This window comes from Capra hircus, chromosome 1, assembly GCF_001704415.2.
Source record: "Capra hircus breed San Clemente chromosome 1, ASM170441v1, whole genome shotgun sequence".
In the NCBI taxonomy this organism is placed as follows: Eukaryota; Metazoa; Chordata; class Mammalia; order Artiodactyla; family Bovidae; genus Capra; species Capra hircus.
The window spans coordinates 153291322-153311235 of record NC_030808.1 but is presented as its reverse complement, the minus strand read 5'-3'; the positions used below and the strand labels follow the sequence as shown (position 1 = coordinate 153311235).

Below are 19914 nucleotides of genomic sequence, written 5' to 3'. Positions count from 1 at the left end.
GCTGAAGCCTGGCTTGGAGAATTTTGAGCATTACTTTACTAGCATGTGAGATGAGCGCAATTGTGCAGTAGTTTGAGCATTCTTTGGCATTGCCTTTCTTTGGGATTGGAATGAAAGCTGACCTTTTCCACTCCTGTGGCTACTGCTGAGTTTTCCAAACTTGCTAGTATATTAAGTGCAGCACTTTCACAGCATCATGTTTCAGGATTTGTAACAGCTCCACTGGAATTCCATCACCTCCACTAGCTTTGTTCGTAGTGATGCTCTCTAAGGCCCACTTGACTTCACATTCCAGGATGTCTGGCTCTAGGTGAGTGATCACACCATCGTGATTATCTGGGTCATGAAGATCTTTTTTGTACAGTTCTGTGTATTCTTGACATCTAGCTTTGACTAGATGGACCTTTATTGGCAAGTAAATGTCTCTGCTTTTTATTATACTGTCTAGGTTGGTCACAGCTTTTCCTCCAAGTAGTAAGGCTCTAGATTGATACCATCTGGTCCTCAGAGCCTTTGGATGAGTTGGAAATTAACCAGCTATTTGTAGGTTTCCCTGAAGATGGTAGTTGAGAAGGAGACAGGCTCTTGAGTGGGAGGTGACCTGGAGGTTTTCTGCTGCGCTGAGTGGCGCGGGACGTGGGCGGGGCGTGGTGGCCGGGTCGGTGGGTCTCTGATGCGCCCCTCTTCTCTCTCCCCCAGCTGAGCTCCCGCGGGCCTCAGCCGTGAGGCTGGCCTCCCTCCGCGACCTGCCCACCCAGCTGCTGGAGCTGTACCAGCAGGGCTTCTCACTGGTGGCCCTGCACCCCTTTGTGCAGCCGACCTCTGAGCGGGAGAAGACGCCCCTCGAGCACATCTTCAGGGCCATCTTGATCAAGAAGACCGACAGGTAAGGCCCCTGAGGGCGGGTACTCACGAGTCACCAGGTGCTTGGATACGTGTTGCATGGAGGAAGGGCGGGGGGGGGGGGCGGGCAGGGACCGTGCCCCAGGGGGCGTGTGTGTTTGGACGGCTGCCCTGGGGGCTCAGACAGTAAAGACTCCGCCTGCAGCACAGGAGACCCAGGTTCAATGCCTGGGTTAGGAGGATCCCCTGGGGGAGGAAATGGCAACCCACTCCAGTACTCTTGCCTGGAGAATCCCATGGACAGAGGAGCCTGGCGGGCTACAGTCCACGGGGTCGCAAAGAGTCAGACATGACTGAGCGGTTGAGCACCACACGTGTGTGTTGGGAGTTTACATCTGTTTCCAGCGCCTCTGCCCTCTGATGGGTTGAGACCAAACATCAGTCAGCTGAACAGTTTCATCGTGTCCTGCAGTGGGGAATTCATACTGGATTTACACTCAGCTAGAAAAGTGTCTCCTTGAGGACATGTGCTCCCAAAAGGAAATAGCTAGTAAAAGTATAATACTGTTAATCTGAAAAGCATGGCTGAAGAACACACTAATTTTGGTTAAAGGCTGTATGCAAATTTTATGTCTTCCTCCAAACTCTAAAAATACTTGAACATTCTGTCAGTACATTCTATCAGTCCCTTGGGAGGAAACACAAAATTCACTCGAATTAAATGCTGTGATTGATTTGGTCTTGATTTGAATTTTCAAGGCTTGGACGATGTTTTTCAATATGGCTTGTCCAGTGATGCTTACTCCTATATTTTTATTGGGTCTAATTAGGAAAAGGAGAGGTAGAGATTGGTTTTTCAAAAGGAGCTATATGAATTTTAAATGCTTTTAAAAAAATAATGAAGGGGCATGGAGGGATAAATTAGGAGTTTGGGATTAACATATACATACTTCTGTATATAAAATGTGGCTTCCAGCGTCACTCTAACAGTAAAGAATCTGCCTGCAATGCAGGAGCATGGGTTTGATCCCTCGGTTGGGCATGGCAGCCCCCTCCAGACTTCTCGCCTGGAGAATTCCATGGATAGAGGAGCCTGGTGGGCTACAGTCCATGGGGTCACAAAGAGTCAGACACGACTGAGCGACTAGCCCTTTCACTTTCACATATAAAATAGACAACCAGCAAGGACCTACTGTATAGCACAGGGAGCTCTGCTCAAGATTTTATAATAACTTATAATGGAGGAAACTGGAAAAAGAATATACAAAGAATTTATATATGCATGGATGTGTAAAACTTCGCTGCACGCTTGAAACTAACACAGCACTGTAGATCAACTATACTTCAATTTAAAATGAATACGTCGAAACAATGCAGATGGGCTACAAAGCACATTATATTTCTGCTGCTTTCATGAAAGTAAAAATTGAACGCTTGGCAAAGGAAATCAGATCTGTCTTTTGGCCAGTTATCAGGGAGAAACGACAACTCGTGCTGTGTTTTATAGAGCATTTTCTGTGGTATTTTATACAGAAAGTGGGACAGCTGTCCGTCTTTCTCTCTTGCTTTGCCTGATGAACAGACGTTTGGCTGGTGATCTCAGGAGGGCCAGCTGGGGGACCAGAGGCTGTGTGACAGAGCCCCAGCCCTCTTTCCTGGCCAGCAGAGTTCTTCAGCTTTTCACAGCTGATGGAGCCCCATGTCCGTGTGTGTTAGAATTTGAAGTGAAGGGGGCGTCCGCCTCTGCTCCTGCCCAGAATTACCGTGGTTTCTGCAGAGCCAAACGTTTCTCAGCGTCTGCTCTTTTTGCATGTTGCTTTCTTCGTGTTGAACGGCGGTGGGTCTGTCTCTGGTCAGTCACAAGATGAGCTTGTTCTGGGAGCCCTAGGGGTTTTAAGGCCTCTGACACACAGGCCGTGCATCGTAACAGCAGGTCACTGTCGCTGAGCGCTCACTGTGTGCCAAGCTCCGTAAGCGTCAGAGCATCCGCACAGTCAGCCTATGAAGCGGGCACTGTTCTCAGGCACCAGCGCGATAGAGACCTGTTACATACGCAGAAGCTGAGGCACAGGCGTGGGGTAGGTTATCAAGGAGGCAGACGGCAGCCAGCGTCCGCCCAGGCTCTCAGCCCTGACGAGAGGCGCCTGCCGCGTCCCTGCACCCCGGATTCCTGTGGCTGACCCCTTCGTGAAAAAAGCGAAAGGGGGCATCTTTGATTTTTAGATGAGGTGGTGATTTCAATGCTTTCCCTTTTCTCTGTATCAGAATTCCAGAAGAGAGACAAAACAAGAGCAACTTCCTTGTGCCGTCCTGGTTGCCTCAGGCACTCACTGGGCTCTGGGGTTTCTGATCCCTAGGCCGTGCCGTTGGTCTTAATGTGTGGAGGGGGCAAGTCCATCCGGTCAGGACACAGGACTGCCCCTCCATGTAATTCTGCCGCAGGCGCTGCTAGCATGGGGCTGGCCATGAAGTCAGCAGGTCAGAAATGGACTTGATTCTAATGTGAAGGTGGCTGTTTTTTTTTTTTTTCTTCCCTGCTATGCAGCAGCACTTCTCAGACTTTGACGTATCTCCCGCAGATACTGTTCAGATGCAGAGTGTGAGTCACAGGGTCTGGGGTGGTGCTGGGGTCCAGCCTCGGTGGATCCAGGGTGATTCGAAGCATGGATGGTGTAGGCAAGAGGAAACTTATTTATTTATTAATATAAGATTAGATTATGAAGAAATAGTGCAGTAGGAAAATTAAGTGGAGAAAGGAGGCTGAATAACTTGGCTTACGGGGAAGACCAATAAAGTCTCAGGACAAGAGATTTGCACCATCTACGTTGGGCCACCGGCGCCCACTTGAATATCGAAGGGTGCCCTGCCCTAGGCTCCCTTTCCCGCAGGTCTTAGAAGCCAGGACAAGTAAGTAGACGTGGTGAGCTGCCCCACTCCAGATGGGAATTCAGCCTGAAATCAGAGTAAAGAGGAGAGGGAAGGAGAGGGAGAAAAAGAGAGAGAGAGACACGGGGGGAGCCAGATTCCCAAGAAACTAGGCTGAGACTAGTCCGAGAAACTGGTCCATCCTTTATTGTTCAGAAGGCTTTTTATACTTTTGATAATGCATGGAGATCAATGGGTAATACAAAATTATGCAGCATTAGCAGCCCAGACTCGTATCAAAACCAGGCTTTTCTCTCTGCATACCTAGTTGTATACACAAGTCTTAGGTGATTTACATCATCTTCCGGCCAAAAGGGCCAATTAACATTTTATAGCCTTTTTTCTGATAAGGGTTTGTCAACCAGAAGACTTATTTGTGTTGATCTTCCCAAAGTCTGGTGCCACTCTCAGAAAGCACTAAATAAAGTTACATTCTTACATAGAAAGATACAGCAGTTTATAACAAGTGAAAGGAGTACAGTGATTTATAACAAAACAAAAGTAATTAACTCAAAAGTCTAGTGTTGCTAACATCAAAACTACTATATGTCTTTTTCCATATCCCGTTTACATTGATTAACATCCTCCCAGGTGCCTAAAAGATAAAGAATATGGAGGCCTGGCAGCAGTCATTGAGTCAACAGTGAAAACCCGTCACCAATATGATTTTTAACTCTCTAGAAAAGGTTCTGTATCTTTAAGATGCTTTTAAGCTTTGTGCCTCTCGTGGTTGAGGGGCTGTAAGCAATTCACAAGCTGTAAGAGGTCCGGGGAACCTGTTAGGCAAGCTAGAGAGCTATCAGAGGGGTTTAACTGAAACATCCCTTTCAAATGCAGAAGACTTGAGCCCTGATTTGACTTTTTCCAGAGAATATTAGAAGAGTGGAAAAACAGACAGACTCTGGTCTTCGGGGTGGACGCTCAGGAAATTCCAGGGGGAACCCCTGAAGCCCGATCACATCCTTGCGTTTTGTCAGGCTTTCTTCCGCATGACCTTGTCACAGGCGGGATTCCTCACACTGGCGCCTGGCAGGGTGGGGCCTGGGAGCCATCTCTAACATGCTCCCTGGTGATGAGGATGCTCTTGGTCGATGGACCACACTTAGAGTAGCCAGGGCACGAGGACCTGACTCCTCCTTGTCTGGCTCCGTGCCTGGCACTTGTCAACAACTCCTGACTCCCTGGGAGAGTGTTGAGCACCAAGAAAGGGGAGAAGGAGCCCTGGGTTCTTGGTCGGAGGACCTGTTCTGCACTGCACTCGGCTCCTCGCAGGAGGAGTTGAGTGCAGGACACATCAGTAGAGTTTTCTGGGCCCCCATTTTTTAGCAGGTACGATGTGAGGTTTGTACTAAATAATCTGTGAGACTGGAGCCAACTCTACATTTTAGTGTGACTGGATGAGGTGGGCAAGAAAGCTGCTCTGTGGGAATCAGAAATAAATGATCCCTGTTTGTGAGCAGTTCGTTACCAGGCAGTGGTAAAGCGGGGCGTTCACTGGGGGTTCTTTCCTCCTCCTGAGGGCAGGCCCTGAGCTAACTAGCTTGCTTTTCAGAAGAGAAAATGGGTCAAGCTATTTAAGGATTTTGAAGAAAGGAAAGATGGTGTGCTCCTTGGCTGTGAGTTCACTCCAGTCCGGAGTGTCTGGACCACCTGCCTGGGTGACTTTAGTGAACACTTCAGCTCCTTAATAAGCAGATACACAGAGAGAATTGCTTGGATATCTCGGTGCCAGATCTTCGCAAGTGCTCCTCCCCTTTAAAGGAAGTGCAGAAACTTGGTAATTTGCCAGGTTCGGTAATAGCCATGGCAATTTGCCATTCTCCTGGAAAACATGACCAAGAGAATTTCCCCTGCTTCCGCTTGGTATTGGTGGGAAGCGGTCATTATCCAATTTTAAAGGCTGGACATTTTCTGCCCTAGCAAATGCGGCGACTCCATACTTTTGCACCATGAGGAAAAAGACCCCATGCTGTGAAAAACAAATAAACAAAACCCAGCTGCACATTTTCCAAACCAGCCAGGAGTTTAAGGAGTAAAAATGAAGCAAAGGAGATCTTCAGTGATTAATTTTTAATATGGGCAGTTAATGGTATTTTTTCCGCCAAGTCTGCCGAAGTCCTGTTGGCTATAGATGCAGGTCAATGAAATGATTAGCTCTCAAAGAGCAGGTGAATGCCTGATTAATATTTTCCAAGTGGACGTCATTGAAAGAGTGTGCGTAAACTTTCTAGATTACCCTCTGTTTAAATGAAGCTCATTGGCAAGAATCATCATGAGATGATTGCTTGGAATATCAACCTTAATATGTTGAAGTGAAAGTCGCTCAGTTGTGTCCGACTCTACAATCCCATGGTCTGTAGCCCACCAGGCTCCTCTGTCCATGGGGATTCTCTCGGCAAGAATACTGGAGTGGGCATCCTTTCGCTTCTCCAAGGGATCTACCCAACCTAGGGCTCAAGCCCAGGTCTCCCACATCACAGGCGGATTCTTTACTGTCTGAGCCACCAGGGAAGCCTTCCAGGTACCTGCAGTTTAACTGAAAAAATAAGATGCCCCTCATGTATGGGAGTTTGGAAAAAGGAGAAGTCAAGTCACCTCCTGCTAGAAAGAAAACTACAGAAAGGTTTCAGGAGGAAACATTTCTTTTGGATAGTAATATGTACGAAGAGGGAAGAGTTTATTTAAGTCTTATAATGAAATATTTTCTAGTGAGATTTGAGCAATTCGAGAGCATCACTGACAGCCTAACGGTATTATTCAGTTCAGCTCAGTCGCTCAGTCATGTCCGACTCTTTGGGACCCCATAGATTGCAGCACACCAGGCCTCCCTGTCCATCACCAACTCCCGGAATTCACCCAAACTCATGTCCATTGAGTCGGTGATGCCATCCAGCCGTCTCATCCCCTGTCATCCCCTTCTCCTCTTGCCTTCCATCTTTCCCCGAATCAGAGTCTGTTCCAATGAGTCAGTTATTCATACCAAGTGGCCAAAGTATTGGAGTTTCAGCTGCAACATCAGTCCTTCCAATGAATATTCAGGACTGATCTCCTTTAGGATGGACGGGTTGGATTTCCTTGCAGACCAGGGGACTCTAAAGAGTCTTCTCCAACACCACAGTTTAAAAGCATCAATTCTTCAGCACTCAGCTTTCTTTATAGTCCAACTCTCACATCCATACATGACCACTGAAAAAACCATAGCCTTGACTAGATGGAGCTTTGTTGGCAAAGTAATGTCTCTGCTTTTTAATATGCTGTCTAGGTTGGTCACAGCTTTTCTTCCAAGGAGCACGCATCTTTTCGAACCCTGTGAACTATATTGTTAGTTATTCCCAAAGCATAGTGCGGTAAAGTTCCTCCCAGCCCTCTGCCACTTTGACAAATACAACTTCAATCCATGAAAAACTGTATGATCTTTTCTTCTGAAGATTTTGATAACTGCCATTTCATCTGAAGATGACAGGTCAGACCACACATCTGACTCAGTTGTTCCTGATCCTGTGTTGAATTGAGTCAGTCAGTAACTTTGAAAACTAACCCGAGAAAGAAGTAGCTGTATATGAGACACATGATAATTAAGAGTGTCTGCACTGCCCTCTCTTAGCTCTTTCTTGGGAGCAGTGGATGCTTTGTAACAGACAACATCGTTGCCTCCAGTTTGATTTCGAAGTACAGTTTAAGTTGGCCTTCAGTTTTTCCTGGTTAGTTTTCCTCCAAACAAGTTGCCAGAGCTCTTAAAACTTGATGGCTAAGGGCAGTCAGTTATTAAAATGTCACCCTGAAGTTTTGTGCGTGTGGGTTTAATTCTAGGTTGTTTGATGTCTGTGGACATTAAGTACAGAACTGCCTCGTGCTGCCCCGTTCTTCAGCCGTTGAACTGTCGTGCATACGCGGAACTAGTTCAGGGTGTCATCCATGTGTTTTTTCATCGCTAATGGGTTGAAGCCATTTGGGCGCGGGTCCCCTGGAATAATGCCTTATATGGTGCAGGGAAGCGGGACACGTGCGCCCTCTGTCAGCTTTCATCAGGCGCCTTCTGGCTTCGGGCCAGGGAGCGGGGCACGCAGAAGAGCCGCAGCTAATGCGGGGCTGGGATTCTGAAGCTCCGGTGGAGGGTGAAAATGCATATAATCAAAGCTGCCCTTGAAAATCTCTTTAATTGCCCTTGAAATGTACTCCTGTGGCATCTCTCTGCCCGACGAGGCAAGCTTTCCTCCAGGACTAGATCGGATTGGTGTTTCCAGCAGTGAGCCCCGCGGGGAGGAAGTCAGTTGGTTTGGGTTTATGGTGAGTGTTGGGTCACACCCGGGGTGGTGAGGTGCTCACGCCCAGAGGGGCGTTTGTGGGAACTGAGATGGGGGAGCCGCCTCTCCCCAGCCCAACCCCGCTCACGTCCACTCTGGAGCACACCAGCCTGTCGGCTAGAGTAAGTGGCATGTTTTAAGTGGTAAACGTTTCTGCCCTTTTGGTTAGATTTCCCTAAGGTGAATGTACAAGAGCTCCCAGCTCTCAAGAATCTTCTCCGCGAGGAGAATGAAAGTCTTCATGCCAATTGTGTGGGTGCCCAGCTCCATCCGTGGGTCTTGATTTCTCACCTCTGCCCTGGAATTTGTGAACAGAAGGGCTTTAGCAAAGGAGGCCCCGTGGCTCCCGTGTGCTCTGGGTCTGGACAGATGGGCAGATTGGAGCAGGGGCCCCAGTGCTGGGAAGGGCCTTCCAGGGTCTGGGGGAGCCTGGAGAAGCAGACCCCGGGTGGCGATGACGTGGGGTGACTGGAGCCGAGGCCTGCATGGAAATGCAGGGCCTGGGGCAGGGGGCCTCTGGAGGCCGGGCCAAGTAGTTGGAGCTTCAGGCTGCAGCCAGTGGGGATCCACCGCAGCGCCTTTGTTTTGTTTTAGAGGCACAGCCACTAGAAGTGTCGAGGTTTCAAAAGTCTGAAGGAGAGGAAGCCTGCAAGGGGAAGAAAGTGGGAGCTGAAAAAACAGGGCGCCCGTTATGGTGGGAGGTGATGGGTGGTTAACGTTGGTCATGCTAAGAAGGTGAGGCTATGTGTCCCGTAGGGAGAAACACTGGGTTTAATATTTAGGGAGAAAGGGACAGCCTGGAGGGAAAGGAAGAATTGAAGTCTGAGTGAGCTTTTTCCTTTTTAAATTTATTTATTTATTGTAATTGGAGGCTGATTCCTTTACAATACTGTGGGGGTTTGGCCATCCAGCAACGTGGATCAGCCACGGGTGCACACGCGTCCCCTATCCTGAACCCCCCACCTCCCTCTCCACCCCATCCCTCAGGGTGGTCCCAGCGCACTGGCCCTGAGCGCCCTGCTTCATCTGAGTGTGCCCTTGATTCCGGGTGGCCGGGAGGAGGAACTGGAGAGGGCGGCGGTGGGCAGGGGAGGGGCCGTGTCTGGGTGGGAGTTCCCCAGCTGCAGACCTCAGAGGGGGCTTCGCGTGCAAGCAGCTGCGATTAAGGCAGTGCTTCCAGGAAGAGTCCGTCAGGGAAGGGGACCCAGGCAGGGAAGGGGAGGGGGCTGGCGCGGGCGGCTGGGCCTCTGGAGAGCAGCGAGTCCACGGGAGGCGGGGGCGCTGGTTTTCCTGCCCCTGCATCTGGGGGCTGCTGTCCGGGAGCTTCTCAGGATTCCTCCAGGTCTGGGGTGCACCCAGCCGAAGCAGAGCCAGTAGTGAAGCCTGCAGAAGCTGGGGGATGGGGGGACACTCAGAACCAGGAAGAGGGTGGAGGGGACCTGGCTGGGAAATGGAACGCATCCTTCCCGGGAGGAGATGAACAGCATCAGTTGGTTGCATCATATTTGTGGCTGTTGCTGGACACGCACCCGCTGGGAGGTGTCCCCTGGGCAGCCAGGAGCCAGGAGAGAAGTCCGAGATGGAGGGAGGCTTCAGGGGGGGCTCAAGGAGGCTGGGGTGAGGACTGGCCCACTCCTGAGATGCTCACCGTCTGACCAGAGGCTTCCACCGGTACTTAGGAGGGACTTAGTGGCTCGCCGGGCCTTCCCTGGTGGCTCAGCTGGTAAAGAATCTGCCTGCAATGTGGCAGACCTGGGTTCGATCCCCAGGTTGGGAAGATCCCCTGGAGAAGGGGAAGGCTACTCACTCCAGTTTTCGGGCCTGGAGAATTCCATGGAGTATATAGTCCATGGGGTCACAAAGAGCTGGACACAAATGAGTGCCTCGTCGAGAGCGGTGAGGAGCTGCTATCTTTCTGACCGCCCATGTGCATGGAGCCTGGGGAGGGTCTCCTGTCCAACCCCACCAGCAGGCCGTTCTCCCAAGTAGTTAGGAGCGGCAGACAGGCTGGATGGAGCCAGCTCTGGCTGCTCAGTGTCAGGAGTTGCAGACAGAGACAGTCCTTTGAGCTTTTTGCTGTTTCGCTTCTAGGAAAGCAAATCACAAGAGTGTGCAGCTTTCCCCCTTGCTTCCCTTTCTTGGGTCGGGACTCTGAAATCTTGACGACTCTGCCTTTGTTCCAAGACAGGGTTTAGAAATGCCGGGGCCTACGGGGGCCAGGCTTCTTGCGTGGGGACCCCTGGGTGAGCCCAAGCCTCAGTCTGCTCTGCTGTTGCCCAGAGTTCCAGGTCTTGTAGCTTTCTACAGAAAAGCCAGAAGTCTGGGTTCTTATGAGAAGACTTCTTTTAAACTGTTGCCTGACTCTTGCAAAGTAACGTTGTGTGTCCCTGACCCACCCTGCCGGTCGCTGCCTTGAAGATTTCTGTGTGATGGTTGCTTGGGGCGGGGGTGGGGGGGGGCGGCTCATCACTCATCCTTTGAGTTGCGTGTTCTTCCACACTCAGCAGGCATCACCCTTCCGACTCCTTTATTACTCTTTTTCATCATCCGCCCGCCTCCCCGCTCCTGGCTCAGTCTTCTTCCGTCTTTGATTCCCATGATTTACTTACTAGAGTGCCAGGTGAGGAGTAGGTTTGGCCCCACTAGAATTTGTCTGCATCAAGTGGAGTAAAACCACGCTACTATCTTTCACTGAACAACCATCAAGTCACTGAAAGATGGATTTGTCTTTGGTTTACATATTTAACCAGTACCAGAAGTGCATCTTGTTAACATAGCCACCCAGCGTGGACCCCAAATAATGGAACCATACACACACACACTTACACACTCACACACACACACACTTACACACACACATAGACTCACACACACTCACACACACAGACACTCAGACACACACACACACACACACTTATACACACACATACACACACACATAGACACACACACACAGACACACTCAGACACACACACACTCATACACACACATAGACACACACACATACACACACACTCACACACACATACACACACAGACACACTCAGACACACTCCCACACACACACATACACACACACTCACAGACATACACACACACTCACACATACACTCTCACACACACACAGACACACACACACTCACACACACACACACAGACACACAGACACACAGACACAGGATCCTATTATCGCCCAAATAGCAGTGGTTTGCCACAAAGGTATGTATATGTTATCTTTCACTCTTTTTTTGGATTGTTTTTAAAAAACAGCCAAAGGCTGGCCTTCAGAGGAAGGCAGGCTTTGCAGACCTTAAGTGGAGTGTAGACGCCTTCCGTCGTGGTATGAGCAGGCCCTCAGGGTGCGTTCTGCCCTCCCTGACCCGTGCCTGCCTCCCGGGCACCTGACTCACGGGACTGACCTTCCCACACCCTTGCCTCTGCCCGGGCCAGGGATGGTTTCCATCAGAGGGGCAGCGAGGCGCCTGCCCCGCTGCTGGTCTCCCTGGTAACCAAATTCAGGCCATCTGCCGTAATGCCCCCCTGACTGGCAATCCTCTCCCCAGCCCCCGGGTGCAGAGCACGACCCCACGCGCTGCTGGCCTTCAGCCGCATGTGGTGGGGGTTCCCTCCAGGATCGTGCTGCAGACGGATAAGCACCGCCCCCCCCCATCCGTGAAGCCACTGCTATCTCTGTGGTCTTTCTTTGGTAGTAAGGTCTTAAAGGCAGGCAAGCGCTGGCCTTGTCAGCCGGCCTGTTTTTGTAGCCCAGAAGATAACGTGAACATTTTCGTTGGCATTTGGAAAGGGCAGAATTGGGAAAGTACAGAATTCTGTTGGGACAGAACAGAAGATTCTTTTAAAAATTGCAGCCGAAAGTGTCCTCTTTAAGGGGCCCTGTGTCTCTTAGTGTCTAATTTTACCAATTACTTTGACTCTTGGGAGAATTACAGGGCTTCTAGAAAGAGGTTTCTTAATGAAATGGAATACACAGGAGGGAGGGGTGCCTTCTGGGACGCGCCCTAGAAAACGCTCACACGCGAGCTGGGCTTCAGCCTGGAGCGTCTGACTGTTGGAATCACACGTGGGGAGGGCGCCTAGCGCTGGGCTTAGGGTGATTGACACGTGCTGCTGTCGGGGCGGGTGGGGGGGGGACCACAGCAGCTGGCTTATTCCCAGAGAGCAGACATGTAGGAAGGGGGACTCGGAGTTCTTTTCTTAAACCTGGTAGGGAGAGAAGGTCTTTGTGTTGTGTGGAGGTCATCGTTTGGGGTTCCGATTTGGGAAGGACCCCAATCTTTGCTCACAGTGCTCCCCCGGCCCCCCGTTGCTGGCGTGGGAGCATCCGCATCAGCTTTCGAAAGCTTCCTGAGGTGTCGGGAACTTGATTAGTTCCCGGGGGCTGCTGCCTCGCCCCCCACAGAGCTGCCCGGCTGCTCCGAAGACCTCCTTAATGTATCTCTCCTATTTCCTCCTCTCACTCCGGGGCGACACCCTTCTCCGGCGTGTGGAAGTTTCAGGATTCACTGTTAATTACTGTGTTTGCACTTTCCAATCTAATATGTCGGCATATAGCCACACTCTCTTGGGGAAAGAGAGGTTTCTTTTCCCCCAATCCACACCTCTAAATGGCTTGCCTGCTTATTCTCCTTCTGTCTCTCCACGTATGGGATTTTATCCCAGGTTGGGATGAAACTGTCTGATCGCTGTCCTGGATTGCCTGTCTTATCCCCACGTGTTCTACTTTATTTTTTTTGCCTCCTCTGAGAGAGAATTAACATACTAGCGGCTTCCAGTGTTTCTCGGAAGTCGCTTGGAATGGCGGAGAATAGCTAGCAAGGGACCCCAAACGCAGAAAGCACAAGCAACTCCGTTTCTTTGAAGCTTCCTATTGATCTTAAACCCTGTGCAAATTCGACAGTGCTGTGGCCTGCCTGTGTTTGCTTTAGAATAAGGTAAAGAAGAGCCCTTTCCTCCCAAGCGCCCACACACCCTTTAAATGACGGGGGACTCCAGGAAGGTGCCTCTGCGGCATTGTGCTGGGCTGTAGGGACACGCGCTGGCACGAGGGCTGCGTGTGCAGTGTCGGCGATTGGGTGCAAACAACTTACTCAGATGTTAGACTTTTGTATTTGGATGCTTATTCCATATTAAATTTAGGAACTCAGAGTGTCTTCCTGGCAACGTCTCTTTTTTTGTCCGTCTTCTTTGTCAGTTAGTAGTAACTTCAGTTCAGTTCAGTCACTCAGTTGTGTCCGACTCTTTGCGACCCCATGAATAGCAGCGCGCCAGGCCTCCCTGTCCATCACCATCTCCCGGAGTTCACTCAGACTCACGTCCATCGAGTCGGTGATGCCATCCAGCCATCTCATCCTCTGTCGTCCCCTTCTCCTCCTGCCCCCAGTCCCTCCCAGCATCAGAGTCTTTGGTGTATATTGCTGAAGCCGAGAAGGCTATCACGGGCACTACGAGTGTCGGGCCTGGAAAAGGCTCGTACTCCTTTGGGTTTGCATCTTTGGCCATGAATGCAGCCGCAGGTGAGAAATAACTCCCAGACCCACAGGAGTACCTTATTAGTGATTGCAGCATTCTTGAGATTCTGATGCAAGGATTCTCTCTATGATCTCTCCAAGCTGCTTTCTGTGATTTTTTAAATGGTTGAAAAATGGAACCATTTTACAAAGAGGTGGATGCTGTAATGTGATTAAGTGGAGTACATCATTTCATTTGCTTCCTATTCAGCCACCATGAGGTGAAACATGAAATGGCTACCAAGACTTTAGAAACCCAGTTAGTATAGTAACTGGTATTCGCATCACACCTGTTTCTGAGGGCCTGCGAGTACTTAGCCTCATTCCTGTGTGTGTTAAGTGTTACAATTCAGTCTCCCCACAGTCCTCACGAGGGCTGTTTTCGTTGTCCTTCTTTGTGGAAAGTACTCTTATGCATTCAGCAGAGGTTTTAGACTCTGTTTTATAGCTGAAGAATAGAGGACATATTGGCGTTATTCCTCACTTCTGTCTTCTGTCCTAAGAAGATGAGGCTGGAGAAGTCACTGGTGACCTCTCAGGACCGGAGTGTGGGCTGGGTGAGCGGGAGGGTTGGTGGAGGTGGGGCTCATGGCTCAGGAACGCATCGTCTTTGGTTTCATGGCCCCGGAGCTTATGGGAGGGTCCTCTGAGAATCCCCCGAGTCCTCTGAGCTGTACAGTACCTGTCCAGGCTGTGGGACCACGAGCCTGGTCACCCCCACGCTGGTTTCAGGACACGGGGCCACTGCTGCGAACCATCAGGAGACCCCCAGACACCTCCGTTCAGCAGACTGGCCGGGCCTTGTCAGTGTCTGCACTGAGCGCTGCTGTACCGGAGATGGGTCCAAGGCCATCGGTACCTTGTTGCCCTCGGTTCCCTGAAAGCCGGAGCAGCACGAACCTACCACGCGCCTGTGTTTCTAAGGCAGTGACCCTGGTCAGGTAAGAGAGAATGAGGCAAACGCAGTCTATGCTCTGGGGGGGGTTATAACAGACCCGATTTGTCGAAGTCTTCATGATTTTCATCCTCAACTTCTACAGTTCTAAGTCCCTAGAAATGCACCACCAGGCAACCTCAATCCTAACAAACAGGAACAAAAGCCCGCTTTCATTGTGAAGAACGTTTATATATGTTTGCAGGCACGTTAAAAAAAATTTTAATTTTATTCAAGTGTTGTTGATTCACATGCTGTCTTAAATTCTGCTACACAGTGAAGTGATTCAGTTGTACATATAGGTAGCTTATGTAAATATTCTTCTTCATATTCTTTTCCATTGTGGTTCTATCCCAGGATATTGGGGATTCCCTGCACTGTAAGCAGGACCTTGTTGTTTGTCCATCCTGTATATGATATGTTTGCCTCTGATGCTCCCAAAGTCCCGATTTATCCTTCCGCTGCCCCATCCCCCCGGCAACCACAAGTCTGTTCCCTGTGTCTGTGAGTCTGTGCTGTTTTGTAGAGAAGTTCCCTTGCGTCGTGTCTTAGATTCAAAGGCGCTTCTTAACATGACTTACCATTCGCTGGCCATGATGCTGATCATGTATTTATTGCTGGAGCCAGAGCCCTTTCCCTTTGCTTTGTGATACGCCTTGTCTTTCCTCTCAGAATCCAAGATGTGGAAAACAGCACTCAGAATGGTGACTTGTCACAGTCACCCTTCTGATGGCGTGGAGGAGCCGAGATTCCCCCCAGGATCTTTCCGCATCTAACACTTTAACTTTATAACCATGAGGGTTCGGGTAGGAGTTTTCAGCCTTCATAGCTTTTCAGCCGTTGACCTTCTGGGCCAGAATCTGTCCTGTGAGATGTAGGGTATTTGGCATCATCCCCCCCTCTACCCACTGGCTCTTGGTAGCAAACACCTCCCTTCCTGCCCTTGCAGTTGTGATGATCAGAAAAGTCTCCTGACCTTACCAAATGTCCCTGACACGCACAACTGCCCCCGCTGAGAACCCCTGGATTAGTGTAAGGGTGTGAGGCAGAGAGTCTACCTGTATTTCCTTCTCCTTTTGCCGACAGCATTTATTGTGCTAACCTAACCTAGCCGTGGAATGAAACGCCGCCTTTATCATGGGTTGGATATCTGCATATACCCTAATTGACTCCTGATTCTCTATTGCTCCTTTGAGCTGTTGATCGAGTTTTGTGCTAACACCATGCTACTTTGATCACAATGAGTGTGTCGTGTGTATTGACGTCTAGTCAGGCACTCTTCTTCTCTTGCAGGACCTCGGCAACTTTTACATATTGATTTTCCCATATATAGTTTATGCTTGTGTCCTTCAGTTCCTAGTAAACCCTGTTGAAATTGTAATTTCATTTACATACTAATCTGAGAAGAATTTCTCCCTTGTGTTTTTAAGACCATCAGTGTAAGCGTAGTCGCTCAGTCGTGTCCAGCTCTTTGCAACCCCATGGACTGTAGCAACCAGGCTTCTCCGTCCATGGAATTCTCCAGGCAAGAATACTGGAGTGGGTTGCCATTCCCTTCTCCAGGGGATCTTCCCATCCTAGGGATTGAACCTGGGTCTCCCGCATTACAGGCAGATTCTTTACTGTCTGAGCCACAAGGGAAGCCCACTTTAAGACCATGGAGTTCAGTGTTATTGTCAGAAGTTAATTTTCTATTTTAGAGCTTTCTGATTATTCTGAAAATTCTACACAGTGTAGACCAGTGGTTAGCAGAAGTGGGCACCCATGTTAAAAGATAACTGAGACTTATGCTTATCTATGCTGAAAATGAGGAGAGACGTTTTGCATTAGTAACATCGACTTGTAGCATTCAGGTTGAAGGAAGTGCCCAGGCTGGGTGCAGGTCTCAGAGGGGCCCTGTCCTCACAAAGCAGGTTGAGGGTTCCTGCAGGGGCCTGGGTTCAGGGAGCTGTTTCAACTGAGAACCCAGAAAAGTGGATTTGTGGATTCTTTTGTGTAGTTTTAACTGAGTTAGCTCTCATGACGTATACACATGGTTAAAAAATTCCTGTTAAGTGATTGCAGATTGAGCAGAATACAGAACACCAGTAATGTAAATGTGAAATTCTCTTTCACACACACAGACACACAAAGCGGCCTTCACTGTGTGGAAGAGCTTTCTTAGCGACATAAAAAAAGCTGGTGCCGACCTATTTTGATCTGACAGGTGACCAGAGGACTTTTAACCTCGAGATGACACTTTGCAGTGTGGATTTGCGTCCACTGTTGTTAGCAGGGAATCTCATTTCCCTGGAAATATTAATTTGGAATATTAATATCGGAACATTATTAATAAATAGTAACCTATAGTGATTACAGCATTCCCTGGTGGCTCAAACAGTAAAGAGTCTGCCTGCTATGCGGGGGACCTGGGTTCGATCCCTGGGTGGGCAGGTCCCCTGGAGAAGGAAATGGCAACTCACTCCAGTCTTCCGGCCTGGAGAATCCCATGGACGGAGGAGCCGTGGGGTCACAAAGAATCAGGCATGGCTGAGTGACCTCACCTGCACTGTGACTGTTCTTCTCGAATGCTGCTCATTTCGCCTGTGTCTCATCTGCTAAACGTTTAGCGCTGCGTGTGTTGCTTTCTAACATACCTAAGATGCTGGTACTGTCGCCCTCAGGAGGCCGTTACTGATGGGCCGTGTGGTTAGAAAGCTTTGGCGACCGCCGACTCGTGGTTCCCGGGCCACACCAGCGGCTCCTGGAGCACTTTTGAGTCTGTGAGGTGCTCCACGCACAGTATCTCCTGGAAGCCCCTTAGAAACGCGGATCCCAGCCCCGACCCGCTGCGCTGGCTCCCGATCTGCATTTTATCAGGATCCCAGGGGTCTGTATGCGCGTCGGAGTCTGAGAAGGGCGCTCAGCTGTGCTTTTCTGTCAGGGAGCCGCTAGCACTCACACGTGCACGCACGCACAGCCGCGTATCATCTAAAGTTTAAATAAAACTGAGCGCTCATTTCCTCAGTGGCCCTGGCCACGTCTCAGGTGCTCAGCAGCAGTGTGGGGGTTGTGGCTCCTGCTTGCTCAGAGATGGAGCACATGCCCTGTGTAACTCAGCAGGTCAAAGGGAGCCAGCAGGAAGACCCAGAAAAGAAGGGAACCATGAGCGAACTTGAAGTGGGAAGAGTGTGTTATCTGTAAATGAAAAGGAGACTTCCTGGTGTTTCGCTGGACGCGGCCTGTGGAGTCTTGGGAAGGGCATTCGTGTGTGGGGCTGCGGCTGGCATGTTTGTCTGCAGATGTTGTGACTTTTCTGAGCCAGTAAGTACCGAGCAGACCCGCCTTTATTCGGTGTTCTGTTAAATAATAAATACGCATTATGAAAATAATATTGACGCGTCAGCACTACTATTCATCATTTCCATATAGTTCAAAGCCAGGAGGAGGCTTGCAGAGCTCATGAGGAAGCAGAACTCGGCCCCAAGTCCCGTTTCGTGCAGTGGGGATTCTCTTAGCTGTAGTCCAGTGTGGTGGAAATTGAATTTCTTTCGCAGCAGCGTTACACAGGGACCATTGGGGCAGAGCTTGTTTGTTAGCTTCTTTACTTGCTTCACGGTTAAAGGTGAACTCCTTATGTCGTGTACTTGCTGATGGCTTATCAACCAGAGAACACACAGAGCGAGGCAGGATGTGGCAAGGTTTCTGTGGAATAAATAGCAGGCGTGGCTGGTTAGGCACCCATGATGCCTTGCACCCCCTGGCAGTGCACAGCTCCCTGCGAGAGTGTGTGGTTAGGGTCCCACTTGCACCCCTCCCCCCATCCTTTCTGGAATGTTCCTGGGGATACCAAACCATTATCCGCAGTTGGGGTGCATGTCTGTTGGTGAAAAAAGAAGGGAGAAGACAGGGCAGTGACCCCCTCAGGAGTTCTTTCTTTTCCTTCCGCTTCCTACTTCAACACTCCCCTGATAAGCTCCATAATTAGGTGCTTTATTGAAAAATTCACTTGGGTTTGTTCACTTGGCTTTTTTCTTCCTCAAGCATTTCTTGTTTTTCAATAAAGTAGGTTTAAATTTATTGATTGACTTACGTATTTCCTGGCCACCCTTCTCAGCCTGCGGCAGGCAGGACCTTAGCTCCCTGAGCAGGGATGGAGCTGGCACCCTCTGTGGTGGAAGCACAGGGTCTCAAGCGCTGGATGGCAGGGAAGCCCTCGGCAGGCATTTCTCAAGTGTCCCTGTTAGAGGAAGCTGTGGGCTCCAGCACCCTCTTGTATTTTTTTTGTAGATTTGGTTCATTTTGCAAAGAGGAGTTCATGGGAATTGTCAGTACTCTTTTTCCCTGTTGAACTAGAGCATCTTTGGGGAGCAGCGGTCTGTCCCTCTCCCCCGACCCCAGCCACCGCCAACTGCAGAGATAAGAAACACCTCGAATCTTTCTCCCATCCAGCCACTCCTTCTGCGAAAAATCTTAGCTCTCATTTCTGCTCTCCTAAAATATCCTTTCACCTCTGCCTCATCATACCCAGCGATGCTTGCTTAGTCTTCTTAGAATCTGTACTTTCCTGTCTTCTTCTATCTAAGACCACTCCTGACTCCTCAGGATGAAGGCCAGGCCTGTCCTGTCGCAACCCCTCCAGTTCCTTCCGCCTGCGTTTCTCCCTTTCTGCTCAAGCCAGGACTACATCTCAGACCCACTCCAGCAGCAGACTCACCCCTTCATCTGTCAGGCTTGCGTTTACACCAGCTGAATTATAGCAAGCAAACCTTGCCTTCCTGTATCTTTTACCAGATTGACCTATTTATTCCTTCCATCATGTAACTCATGCGGGTTTTTTTTTTTTTTTTTCGTCTAGATCCTCACTAACTTCCGTTCTCAGTGGCTGGAATGTCTTACCCATGGTCCCAAGACTGATGTTCTCACAGCTTGAAAGACTCAGCTGACATGCTCCTGGTGTTTTAAAACTTTCCCTGATCCCTGACTCTAGAAGTAACTGGACTTTCATAGCTCTTCTCTATGGTTGGAGAAGGAAACGGCACCCCACTCCGGCACTCTTGCCTGGAAAATCCCATGGACGCAGAAGCCTGGTAGGCTACAGTCCATAGGGTCACAAAGAGTCAGACATGACTGAGTGACTTCACTTTTCTCTGTGTTTAGAATGAATAGCAGTATTGGGTAGATAGATGCCTGTAGATGCCAAGTTTCTTTTTTAATTATTGAAGTGTGATTGATTTACAAAATTATGTAAGTTCTAGTGTAAAACATAGTGACTCCTAATTTTTAAGGATTACACTCCGTTTATAGTTATTGTAAAATGTTGGCTATGTTCCCCATGGTGTACAGTATATTCTTATAGCTTATTTTATGCACAGTAATTTGTCTCTGAAACCCCTCTCC

General features: G+C 49.6%; 1 protein-coding gene across 2 annotated transcripts in view; it reads left to right on the top strand.

The window, feature by feature from the left end:
- RFTN1 (raftlin, lipid raft linker 1) overlaps positions 1–19914 on the top strand; it is a 233764-nt gene that overhangs the window by 88179 nt on the left and 125671 nt on the right. For both annotated transcript variants that reach the window (XR_001918539.1, XM_018053142.1), the window contains exon 3: positions 700–886. Coding sequence is in view for 1 of the 2 variants with exons in the window: in XM_018053142.1 (XP_017908631.1) it covers positions 700–886 (187 nt within the window). In the remaining variant the exon portion in view is untranslated. The remainder of the gene's footprint in view (positions 1–699; positions 887–19914) is intronic.